Source organism: Rhincodon typus, chromosome 42 (genome assembly GCF_021869965.1).
Source record: "Rhincodon typus isolate 14 chromosome 42, sRhiTyp1.1, whole genome shotgun sequence".
Classification (NCBI taxonomy): domain Eukaryota; kingdom Metazoa; phylum Chordata; class Chondrichthyes; order Orectolobiformes; family Rhincodontidae; genus Rhincodon; species Rhincodon typus.
Genome location: NC_063373.1, coordinates 11,130,430 through 11,143,627, shown reverse-complemented (window position 1 = coordinate 11,143,627; position 13,198 = coordinate 11,130,430). Strand labels below are relative to the sequence as shown.

Sequence of the window (13,198 nt, the reverse complement as noted above, 5' to 3'; positions counted from 1 at the left end):
TCCCTGGACTGACCTATCCCCTCCCTAACTCCCCACCTGCACTCACCTTTACTGGCTTCACCCCCGCCTCTTTGACCTGTCTGTCTCGTCTCCACCTATCTTCTCCTTTATCCATCTTCTATCCGCCTCCCCTCTCTCCCTACTTACTTCAGAATCCCCTTCCCCTCCCCCATTTCTGAAGAAGGGTCTAGGCCCGAAACATCAGCTTTCCTGCTCCTCTGATGCTGCTTGGCTTGCTGTGTTCATCCAGCTCTACACCTTGTTATCTCAGATAGTGGTGAAGGGTTGTTTTTCGGACTGGAGGTCTGTGACCAGTGGTTCTCCGCAGGGTTTGGTGCTGGTCCACTGTTCTTTGTCATTTATATAAATGATTTGGATGGGAATTTGGGAGGAATGGTTAGTAAGTTTGCGGATTTCACCGAAATTGGTGTTCTCGTCAATAGTGAAGAAGGTTATCTAAGGTTACAAAGGGATCTTCAGCAGTTGGACCAATGGACTGAGGAGTGGCAGATGGCATTTAATTTGGATAAATGAAAGTTTAAATAAACCGAACAGGATTTATACAATTCGTGGTAGCGCTACGAATTGTATAAATCCTGCCCTTGTTCGGTTTATTTAAATTTTCATTTATCCACGTTGAATGCCAGAGAATCTTTGGGGTTCTGTCTCACACTTAGTTCTTTGCAAGTTGTGTCATAGGTAGACAGGGTGGTTAAGAAACCATTTAGCACCCTTGCCTTCAATGCTTAAACCACCGAGTACAGGAGTTGGCATTTCTTGTTGAGGTTGTAAAGGACGTTGGTGAGGCCACTTTTGGAGTACTGTGTACAGTTCTTGTTGCCCTGCTATATGATGGACATTATTAATTTGGAGAGGGTTCAGAAAAGATTTACAAGGGACTTTTTGGGGATTAGAGGGTTTGCGTTATGAGGAGACGCTGGATAGGCTGTGACTTTTTTGACTGGAGTGTCGGAGGTTAAGGGATGACGTTAGAGGTTTATAAAATCATGAAGTCTATGGATAAGGTGAACAGCAAAGGTCTTTTCCCTAAGGTGGCAGAGTTCGAAATTAGGGACTTATTTTTAAGGTGAGAGGAGAATGATGTAAAAGTGACCTGAGGGGCAACTTTTTCACGCAGAGAGTGGTTTGTATATGGAATGGTGATTATGTCTCATTGCAAGGGTAAGTGGTAGATCCAGGTACAGTTGCAACCTTTAAAAGACATTGGACAGGTACATGAATGGGAAAGGTTTAGAGGGATATAGGACCAAATGCAGGAATGTGGGACTAATTTAGTTTGGGAAACTTGGTTGGCATGGACAAGTTGGACCGAAGGGTCTGTTTCCATGCTGAATGACTCTGATCCTATGACAAAAAAATCTAGCTAGAAATATGAAAACAGTGAGAATTTGTACAAATATTTTAAATGCACCAGTCTAAGTCAAATGAGAGTTGGTCCTTTATAGACTGAGTCAGGAAAATTAGTAATGGATAAGAAGGAAATGGCAGAAAAATTGAACAGATATTTTGGTCTGTATACACTGTGGAAAACACACACATCCTAGAAACACTTCCACATCAAGAGTAGAAAGGGAGAGAGCAAGTTAAAATAATTACGATCATCAGCAAAAGGTTCTAAGAGAACTTAGAACCAAAGGTGATAAAATCCCAGGACCTGATCATCTGTAACCTAAGGATCTGGAAATAATGACTGTGGAGATAATAGAATTTCTCAATTCTGGAAGAGTCCCATCAGGTTAAACAATCATGAATGAAACTTCTCCGTCTCGGTCCTTTCTTGAAATGAGAACAGGAATCCATAGTTCAGTTAGCCAAGCAACTGTCAGAGGGACACTGTGGGAACCTATGATGGGTGTTATAGCAGGTCACTAAGAGGATCTTAATGCAGTCATGCAGAGTCAATGTAGTTTCATGAAAGGTAAATTGTGTTCGTCTAATTCATGAAAATTTTGAGGTCACACGACACCAGGTTATAATCCAACAGGTTTATTTGGAATGAGACAAGCTTTTGGAGTGGCGCCCCTTCGTCAGGTGCAGTGAGGGAACCGAGCACACAGACACATGGTTTATAAGCAGAGAGATCCAGGGCAGAGAGATGAAAAGATTATAGAACTGGTGTGAGTCGAATGTCAGATGCAGTCTTTGCAGGTGACCAAGAGTGTTAAGTGCTACCCATGACAATCAGAGCCATAGGAATGTACAAAAGGTGACATCTCCGGTCAGACATTGCATTGTAGGTGTGAGGCTTTGCTCAGAAGATGACCTGGAATCAGGCTTGTTTTATTCCAAAAGGCAGGAGATAGGACGCACGCGCGTCAGAGGGAGACAAGGGCGGGCGTGCATGTGCATGCGAGAGGGAGGCGGGGCAGGGGCGGGTGCACAAGGCAGAGGGAGACATGGGGGGGAGCATGCCTGTGGGAGAGGAAGGCAGGGTAGGGGCGAGAGTGAGAAAGAGAGAGAGTGTGTCTCTCACATGCATGTCGCTGAAGGGCTGATGGAACAGTGAGACTGAACAGTTTGGAGGAATTTTTCTGCACCCTGGGAGAAATAGTTGGAATGGTCAACATGGTTGTTGCCCACAGAAGCCAGGGGAGAAACTCCCAAGTGAAGATGAAAAGATGATTGGACTCCGCCTCCTGCCAGGATCTGCAACACACTGGCTTCTCAATGAGGCGGATTCTCAGCCAATGAGGGAGCTTGGGGCTCAGATCTGCCCCTCAATAACTCTCTTTGATTGGAAGACCAGCCGCGCCAGCATCATTTTGTTTTGGTCAGAAAGCGCTGTCAATCAGTACTTCCGCTGGTGCATGCACATAGAACATAAAACAGTACAGCCCCTTCGGCCCACGATGTTGTGCCGACCTATTATCCTACTAAGATCAATCTACCCTGCATACCCTAGATTTTACTATCCTCCACGTGCCTATTCAAGAGTAGCTTAAAAGTCTCTAAAGTATCTGATACCACTACCACTGCTGGCAGCACATTCCACACGGCCACCACTCTCTGTGTGAAGACCCTACCTCTGACATCTCCCCTATACCTTTCTCCAATCACCTTAAAATTATGCCCCCTCATAATAGTCATTTCCGCCCTGGGAAAAAGTCTCTGACTATCCACTCTATCTATGCCTCTCATCATCCTGTAAACCTCTATCAAGTCACCTTTCATCCTTCTTCGCTCCAATGAAAAAATGCCCTAGCTCCCTTAACCTTTCCTCATAAGGCCTGCCCTCCAGTCCAGGCAGCATCCTGGTAAATCTCCTCTGCACCCTTTCTAAAGCTTCCACATCTTTCCTATAATGAGGTGACCAGAACTGAACACAATATTCCAAATGTGGTCTAACCAGAGTTTTATTTCACCTGCCAATGAAAGCCAACACACCGTACACCTTCTTTACCACCCTATCAACTTGGGTCGCAACTTTGAGGGATCTATGGACGTGGACCCCAAGATCACTCTGTTCCTCCACAGTGCCGAGAATCCTGCCACGTGAAGATGAAGAGATGATTGGACTCCGCCTCCTCCAAGATCTGCAACACACTGGCTTCTCAATGAGGCAGGCTCTCAGCCAATGAGAGCCAATGTGTAGAGTCCATTCCAAGAGCTTAGCTGCCATCTTTCTTCAAATTGCCAATGGTCAGGTAGCAGTAGAAAGAGCTATAGACGGTTGGGGGAAGAGGCTTCCAAAATAGTTTGTGTTGCCCAGAAATCACGACAGTAACCCGAATAGAAATCATCCCAGGATTGAGGGACCTGAATAAGGTGCAAAGTGCGACGTGATCTGGGGCTAAGAGAAGGGGATGTTGGGAATTTCTGTTCAGAATTTACAATGATGGATTCTGTAAACGTCTTTTACAGGATATAATAAAATTTACAGTCGGGAAACTTGAATCAAATGTCTCATCCAAACCTGACAGAGTCACTTGATTTCTGTGGATCTGGACATTACTGTTTTTGACTGTAACCATTGTGTTCCAGGTCAGTATCTCTATAACCTTAATCCTTTTATGACTGCCTAATATAACAACGTTTCTTAATCTACTTTAACACAACCAAGCATAAACTTGTACTCCTCTATTAAACTCCTCTCAATCACTATTGCTCCAACAAGTACAACTGCTTCTGCAGTGAAAACTCACATTTGATAATCCCTCATCCCTCTAACTATTCTGTTAAACTCCTTCTGTCCCCTCTCAGGGACCCTCTCAGGTTTGCACAGACCCAGATGCTCTGTGTTCCTTTGTATGATGTTATCAACACAGTGACAAATGTACGGTGCCATCACTCGCTATCCGGGCATTTCCTTAACTGATTTTTTTTGACTTCAGTGTTTCCGATATCTTTGCAGCTGCAAGCTCCAGCTGGAGAGTTTCAATTTGAAGATAGTAATTTCAGAGGTGAGTATTTTTAAACATTCCTCAATAATTTTGATCTGAATTATTATTGTCACGTGTACTGAGATACAGTGAAAAGTAAACAGACAAATCATACCTTAAATAAGTACATAAAGTAATAGAAGTGAATGCAGAATGTAGTGTAACAGCTACGGGGAAGGTGAAGAAAAAGATCAACTCAAATATGACAGGTCTGTTTGTTCGTTTTTTGCTGTCCTACATGTGAGAGGTAATGTGGCTTAGGGACTAGCCTGGCTCCTTTTCTGTGGGTTTAAATCCATCTCCAACCGTAGCTGTGTTTCACCTTTGTCCTCTGTGACCACCCCGCTGCTTTGTTGTAACTTCCTCTTTCTCTAATGGGTTTATTTTAGCTTATTTGAGGCATTTGCTTTCTTTGGCTGATTGTACCTCAAAGACTACTCAAACTCCATCCATCCTCTGATCATGACCTGCTGAATTACTGGCTTTGTATTGCCACTGTATCCTTTCACTTCAGTTGTCCATTTTAATAATATTTTTGAGCTTACGTTGACCATCAAATTCTATGCCACGTTTAATCCAAATTTAATTCTGCACACGCTGAAATGTTAATTCTGTTTCTGTCTCTGGAGATAGTGTCTGACTTGCTGAGTATTTCCAGTATTTACTATCCTTATTTCAGATCTGCAGTACTTTACTATTATTGCAGGCTTTGCTCACAAAACCGAGTACGGAAATAGAAAAGGAGCAATTTCAAACTGGTTTGTATCAAGATGGGCATTAGTTGCAGAAATTTATTCCTATGCTCCAGGATACACTTTTTTCCCACTGGGCCATAGAATCACAGGATGATAATGATACAGAATGGAGTCATATAGCTTATCTTGCCTATTCCGGTTCACTTGTAGGCTCATCCCACTCTCCTGCTATTGCTAATCCCTTATGTTCTGCAGTAAAGATTTAATCATGGAACTGTACACAAAAGAAGGAGGCAATTCAAGCCATCATGTCTGTCCCAGCTTCCAAAAGAGCAATCCAGCATGTCCCATTTTTCAGCCCAATCTCTGTTGTTCTTGAAATTCATCACTTTTAAATATATATCCAGATTTCTTTTGAAACCTCATACAAAATTAGGGGCGGCACGGTGGCTCTGTGGTTAGCACTGCTGCCTCACAGCACTAGGGACCCAGGTTCGATTCCAGCCTCGGGCGACTGTGTGTGTGGAGTTTGCACGTTCTCCCCCTGTCTGCGTGGGTTTCCTCCGGATGCTCCGGTTTCCTCCCACAGTCCAAAGATGTGTAGGCTAGGTGGATTGGCCTTGCTAAATTGCCCATAGTGTTCAGGAATGTATACATTAGGTGGGCTTATAGGGGATGGGTCTGGGTGGGATGCTCTGAGGGTCAGTGTGGACTTGTTGGGCAAAAGATCCTGTTTCCACACTGTAGGGATTCTATGATGATCTGCCTCCATTTCAAATCCTAACAAAGAAGTTTCTCCTCCTCTCACTCCTAGCTGTCTCACTGACAGTCTTGACACTGTGACTCCTCGTTACTGACATACCAACTGGCAGAAACCGAATATCCCTCTTTATCCTGTCAAAATTTGTTTATAATTTTGAACACGTCAATAAAATCACCTATTAAACCTCTCTGCTCCACAGAGAATAAGCCCAGTTTCTTTTCCTTGCAAGTAAAATTCTTCATTCCTGGTATTCTAGTAAATTTCCTTCGCACTGTGTCCAGAGCTTTAACATCCATCCTTAAACAAGATGTCCAGAACCGAACACAATACTCCAAATGTGGTCTGATTAATGATTGTAGAAGTATAGCATCATTTCCCCACTTTTATACTTTTAAGCATCTATAAATCCATGGATCCTACAATCCTTCGTAACAATTGTTTCAACTTGCCTGGCCACCTTCTGAGAATCGTTCATCTGAACTCTGGGGTCCCTCTATCCTGTACTTCCCTCAAAGTTGTACCATTGAGGCTGTATTGTCTTTCTTTTCTTGTACCAATATGCATTATCTCACGTTACTCTGCATTAAATTTCATCAGTCAGGTGTCTGCCCATTTGGCCAACTTGTCACTATCTCTCTGAAGTCTCTCAGCATCATCCTCACAATTTACTATCCTCCCTAGTTTAGAATCATCTGCAGATTCAGAGATTTTGGCCTCAACACGTATCTCCAAACTGCAAATCAGAAAAGCAAGAGTACCAACACTGATCCCCAGGGAACACCACTTTCAGCTCATCTCCAATCTGAGAAATGCCCATCTATAACCTACTATTGGATTCTTTCTGAGATCAGCGAACAGGAACGAGACGGAGACTGGGTAGAAATCTTTAAAGGTTGTCCTTATTGAAAGCACTTCTTAGCATGTCTTTGAGCTTAAGTTTTTACAGTGAGTAGACGTAGCCTTCTTATACAGTATTGTAACAGATACTTGTGTGCGAAGCTTGTTTACACTGCATTCTTACAGTTATCAGTTCCTTGATGTGATAAACAGAGGTTTTCTTTACAGGGTACTTGTTTATTGTAGCTCTCTGACACAGTTAACATCTATCTCTCTCAATGTGGTTTCTGTGGTTCGTTTTGTTTTTGTTCTATTAGGACAATTTCTATAGTAAAGCAATTAAAGTTGACCTGTAAAGCACTTAAAGCTGACCTTGGGTTAACCGCAATGGTTCAGTGAAGTGGTTTACATCACGTGAGGCTAATCTACAGTTACCCCTGGTGTGCGCCTAAGTGCTTTACTATGTTAAAAGGTCACGCATTCCTGATATCATCACGTTCCCCTTTTGCAAGCAACACTACTATTGTTGCCCTGTTAGTGGCTATTAAACACTTAACCCTGATCTCATTAAGTTTCCCTGATCAGATTAAGTCCCCTTAACCATTTCCTGCTCTGTGGGTTGCCACTGAAACCACACCTACCCTCTGTTCACTAACTTTTAGCCAGCTTCTAATCCATGCCAAGGACTGATCAATCCTAAACATTTTTAATTTTCTGACCAATCTGCCATGTGGCACAATATCAGATGCTTTCTGAACGTCCAAATATACGACATCCACTGCCCTACCCTCATCCACTGCCTGTGCCACCTCAACAAAGAGCTCAGTTGCATTTGTCAGACATGACCTGCCCTTGACAAAGCCATGTTGACTTGTCTGGTATGAACTTATTTTTCTCTATACTACTGATGTCAAGCTAACAGATTTGTAATTTCCTGGGTTATCCTTTGTTCCATTACCTCAAAGTTACCACAGTTTGCCACTGTTATACCCATCTGACCAGCCTGTCTATATTGGCTTGCAGTCTAAGACTTTTCTCCTCGCTCTGTACCACACCAGATGATTTGTGTATTACCTGTGAGCTGGCTTATCAAAATTCCCACATTCATGTCTAGATCATTAATGTCCACTACAGTAGCAAGGAATCCATGACTAAACATGTGGTATGTCACTGGACACAATCTTCCAATTACAAAAGCAACCTTCAACCATCACGCTCTGCCTCCTGGCACTGTCAAATTTGTCAAATTAATGACCAAATGTGCTACTATTTTCATGACCATTCCGCCATGTGAGATCTTGCAAATGTCTTAATGATGGCTGTGCAGATGACATCCACTGCATTATCCTCATCCAACCATCTAACCAACTCTTAGAAAATTTCAATTAAGCCTGTCAGACATTGACTGTCCCTGATATTGCCATCAGTATCCTTGGTTTAGCCTTGCCTCCCCAAGTAGAGATGATTCTGTCCCACAGAATGTTTTCCAACTGTTTCCCTGTTATTGGTGTTTCACTCACTGGGCTACAATTCCCTGGTTTATCTCTACAAACCATCTTGAACACTAGTACCACATATTCTCTCCTCCACTTCTCTGGTATCTCTTGTGTCCGTAGGGATCATCACTTTCAACTCACCTCCAGTTTGAGAAATGCCCATCTATACCTATGCTCTGTTTCCTTTTTATTAAATTCAACTTCTAATACATGCTATCAAGGACGAATCAATCCCAAACATTTCTAATTTGCATAAGATGTTTGATTTTCTTGAGCCGCTGCTGTCCTTATGTCGAAGGTATTTCCTCGATGTTCAGAAAGGCATTTCAGGTTATTCACCTAACAATGATAAAGGAACGTAGAGATACATACAAATCAAAAGAAGTTGTTTTTATTTTTGCTTTTTAAAGTTATCCAATGATCTGAGGCATTTTACCCAGCCACATTCACTTGACCCCTGTCCACATTTGGTGATATTGGGAAGGTGACCAAACATTTTCCCCACTAAGTAAGTTTGAACAAGTGTTTTAAAAGAAGAGATTGAGGTAGTGATGCAAGAGTTTTGGGGAGAAAATTCTTGAGCTTACTGGCTTTGGCAGCTGAATGATTAGCAACCAGTGGCAGAGTGTCTAAAACCTGCGGTGCCGGAGGCAAGACTTTCATGAGTTGCAGAGATCTTGAAGGATGTATGGCATGAGGAAAGTACAGAGAGATGATAGCAACCAAGAAGGAAGATAGATGAGAATTTTAAAATAATGATGGTTTATAACCAGGAGACTTTGCAGGTTAGTGAGTACAGGGGTGATGAGTGAACAAGATTTGGTGCAGTAGTACGTGGGCAGTGGAGGTTTAGATTACCTCAAGGTTACAAGGAGGTAGAATGTTGGAGGCTGGCTGGAAGTGTGTTAGAATAGGTAAGTCTACAGGTAACCAAAGAATGGATGAGTTTCAGAAGGAGAAGAACAGAAACTAGGGTGAAGTTTGGTGATGTTACTGAGGTTGAAATAGGCGATCTTGCTGATGGGGGTATGTGGGTGGAAGGTCATGTTAGGGTCAAATAATTGTCTGTGAAGTTCGCATGTTCTGCCCTTATCTGTGTGGGTTTCCTCCAGGTGATTTGGTTTCTGTTTGGGGGCCTATAGTACAACCCCAATAACGTCATCATCCCCTTCTTATTTCTTAGCTCCACCCACAAAGCCTCACTGGATGATCCCTCAGTTATTTCATCTCTGACTACCTTTGTGATACTGTCTTAATCAAAAATGCAAACCCCCACCCTCGTTCCTCCACCTCTGTCCCGTCTAAAGCACCTGTACCCTGGCACTTTAAGCCGCCAGTCCTGTCCCTCCCTTAGCCATGTTTCTGTAATGGCTATAATATCCCAGTCCCATGTACCTATCCACGCCCTGAGTTCATTGGCCTTACCTGCCAGCCCTCTTGCATTGAAATAGATGCAATTTTATCCAACAGACATTCCTTTCTCCCTGTCCTGTTCCAGCCTGACTTATCTCTTCAACTTGCTGTTTTTGAATACTGTGTCTTCCTCCAGCCTTGCACTTGCCTCCTGCTGTTGAGGATCCTACCTCCTTTGCCAATCTGAAGAAGGGTCTAGGCCCGAAACGTCAGCTTTCCTGCTCCCCTGATGCTGCTTGGCCTGCTGTGTTCATCCAGCTCTACACCTTGTTATCTTAGTTTAAACCCTCCCTTGTAGCACTAACAAATCTATGTTGAGAACAATGCTTGCTCCTTCCTGGGTGTGCTTGAACCGCCAACCTCTCTCTTAACAGTCAAAAGCACTGACCAGATGCACCACAGACTTTTTTTTCTGTTTTAATCATTTCACAGGGTAATAGAGGGCAAAGCTTTTCAGTCAGGAAACTGAAACCGAACATCACACTGTGATCTGACAGAATTGCCTCCATCACCTGAATATTATCATGTTTTGAACATGGAAGGAAAAGGCAGTGTTCCCAGCGGAGAGAAACAGTACATGTGTTCTGTATGTGGACAAGGATTTGCCTGGTCACTTGACTTGTCAGAACATAAATGCAGTCCGAATGGGGAGAAACCATGGAAATGTTGGGACTGTGGGAAGGGATTCAGATCCCCTTCTGACCTGGAAAGGCATCAGCGCAGTCACACTGGAGAGAAGCCATTCACATGCTCAGAGTGTGGAAAAGGATTCTCTCAGTCATCCCATTTGCTGACACATCGAAGAGTTCACACCGGAGAAAAGCCATTTACCTGCTCAGAATGTGGGAAGGCATTCAGTCAGTTATCACACCTGCAGACACACCAGCGAATTCATATTGATGAGAGACCTTTCAAATGCCTAGACTGTGGGACGTGCTGTAAAAGTTCCAGGGAACTGATGTCCCATCAACATGTTCACATTGAGGAGAAACTATTCAGGTGTTCTCACTGTGGAAAAAGGTTCAAAACGTTTTCTCATCTCACTGTACACCAACACAGTCACGCAGGAGAGAGACCATGGACATGTGGGGACTGTGGGAAGGGATTTGATTATCCATCTGATCTGGAAACTCATCAACGCAGCCACACTGGGGAGAGACCGTTTGTCTGTCCAGAGTGTGGTAAGAGATTCACAGAGTCATCCACTTTGCTCAGACACCAGAGAATTCATACTGGAGAGAGGCTGTTCACCTGCTCCGAGTGTGGGAAGGGATTCATTCAGTCATCTGACCTGCTGAGACACCAGCAAGTTCACACTGGAGAGAAACCTTTCGCTTGCTGTGTGTGTGGGAATGCATTCACTCGCTCATCTACACTGCTGACACACCTGCGCAGTCATGCTGGGGAGAGGCCATTCACTTGTTCCCAGTGTGGGAAAGGATTTGCTCGGTCTTATACCCTGCTGACACACCAACGCGTTCACACTGGGGAGAGGCCATTCACTTGTTCCCAGTGTGGGAAGGGATTCACTCGGTCATTCATCCTGCAGAGACACCAGCAAGTTCACAAGTAACTGCAGTGATTATATTTTATTGAGAATTGCATTCAGAACTGAACCTTGTTCATTTGGTCCTGTTTCTGTTGATGTTAATAACCTCCAGACCATTTAAAAAGACGTTAGTATCTTCAATAAGCATGGACACAAAAAGGAACAAAAGTCTGCCTGTCAGTTCATCCATATGAACAAGGAAGAAGAGTATGCCATTTGAGCCTGCTCCACCATTGAATAAGATCATGTCTGATCTGATTTTACCTTCCCCTCTAAAGTCCTGTATGTCCAAAGTCAGCTTTGAAACTATGTCAGAATTGTTAGCATTTTACATGAACCGTTTTTTGTGTGAAACGCAATATTTTGGGTCTTGTTACTATCTCTACCACAAATTTGTTCTTTTTGAAGTACTCTTCACATTCAACAGCCTTTTTTCCATTCTCACCTCCAAGTGCAATGGCTCATAGAGTATCTTTACTAAAATTGAGACAATCTGACCAGCTGCCTTGGCTGCTTCCCTCCCGTTAATCCACCAGCTAGACTGCCTTTCAAGTGCGCCCCCCAATCTGAGGCCTGACCCCATATCTTTCTCTTAATTTTATTTCTCTCCGTTCATACCCTGTGCTCATTATCCATGACAGCCACCACCTCACTCAAGTCTACTCCCACTAAACTGCTGATCTATCAGCTTGCCCATGTTTGTTGATATTATTAATGGTGCCGTCTAACAACAAAAGAAGTAGAATCAAGTTGGCCATTCAGCACCTCAGTGGTTCTGCCATTGAATTAATTCACAGCTGATCTGATTGTGGCTTGAACTCCACTTTTCCCTCATTACAGAGACTCCTTCATAGATTGAAAGCTGTCAAACTCAGCCTTGAACATATTCAATGTCCCAGCTTGCAGTGATCACTCATAAGATTCTGAGCACTAGCGAATCTCTGAATGAAGAAATTCCTCACTTTCTCCACATGACTTTCTCTTGTGAATGGGCAAATGTTGTTCGTATGGACACTCCTGTGATTGGACAAGAGGTGCATCATTGTGGAGTGCAATATCCATGCGCAGTTTTGATTAACAGCCTCGGGAGCCAGTGGGAAGTTCCCAGCATAAGAATACTTTTGTCAAGGAGGTTTGGATAGAGTGGAAAAGAACGAGGGCAAAGAAACAAGGAAGTTGGAAACTAACTGAAAGGTATGAGGAAGGAATCTCGCTCTGCTGTTTGGTTATAACATGGCACATGTAAAGCTTTCATTGTTCTGTCAGTCACTGTTCAAACATTACTTTGCTATCTAGATACAACAATGTAAGTGTAGAGCTCCCATTATCTGGAAACCCTTTGAACTTTACCTTTACTATACAAGTTCATCCTGTATTTCTCTTAATGCTCCTCCATGACTGAAGATAGTCACATCTGATTCCATTCTAAGTCAGTGATTTAATTCCCACATCTGATTAATTCACACTGGGGGAGGATTCATTATGATTCCAATTTCACTGCACATCAAATTATTCATTTTGCAGACTGTTTGACTGTTCTCACTGTATGAAGAGCTTTAAAATCGTTAAAGAGCTGATTAAAATACTAATTGCACTCACAATGGAGAGAACACATTCACTTGCTGTGAGTGGGGGAAAAGGACTCAACTGAGTCATTCAAATTGCTGCCACGCCAGCAAGTTCACATCTGACTGGATTGGTTGAATTCTGTTGTTCTCCTGGCCACCTTCTGAGCCTGAACCAGAGTGTTCATTATGTCAGTGTTGATTTCATCCTAAGCTGATTTGCTGACACATCTGTTTCATCATCAAAACTGCTGCCTCTCACCTCTGTAACATTTCTCCTCTTTTCTGCTTTAGCTCATTTGCTGCTGAAACACTTGTTCATGTCTTTTCTGCTTCTAGACCCAGCTGTTCCAAAGTAATCACTGGATTTTACCTTGGCCACCCTAGGTCTTGAGATTTATTCTTCTGGTATGCCAGCAGCTCAACCTTCAAAACTCATAATTAGCTGAAGAAAACTATACTTATCCCCTGAACTATACT

At 43.1% G+C, this 13,198-nt stretch overlaps 1 protein-coding gene across 1 annotated transcript in view; it reads left to right on the top strand.

Annotated features, from left to right (window-relative positions):
- LOC125487593 (gastrula zinc finger protein XlCGF26.1-like) overlaps positions 1 to 12,723 on the top strand; it is a 58,537-nt gene extending 45,814 nt beyond the window's left edge. The window contains exon 3 of the mRNA XM_048619409.1: positions 10,074 to 12,723. Coding sequence (XP_048475366.1) covers positions 10,074 to 11,177 — 1,104 coding nt within the window. The 3' untranslated portion in view covers positions 11,178 to 12,723. The remainder of the gene's footprint in view (positions 1 to 10,073) is intronic.
- Positions 12,724 to 13,198: the final 475 nt, after the last annotated feature.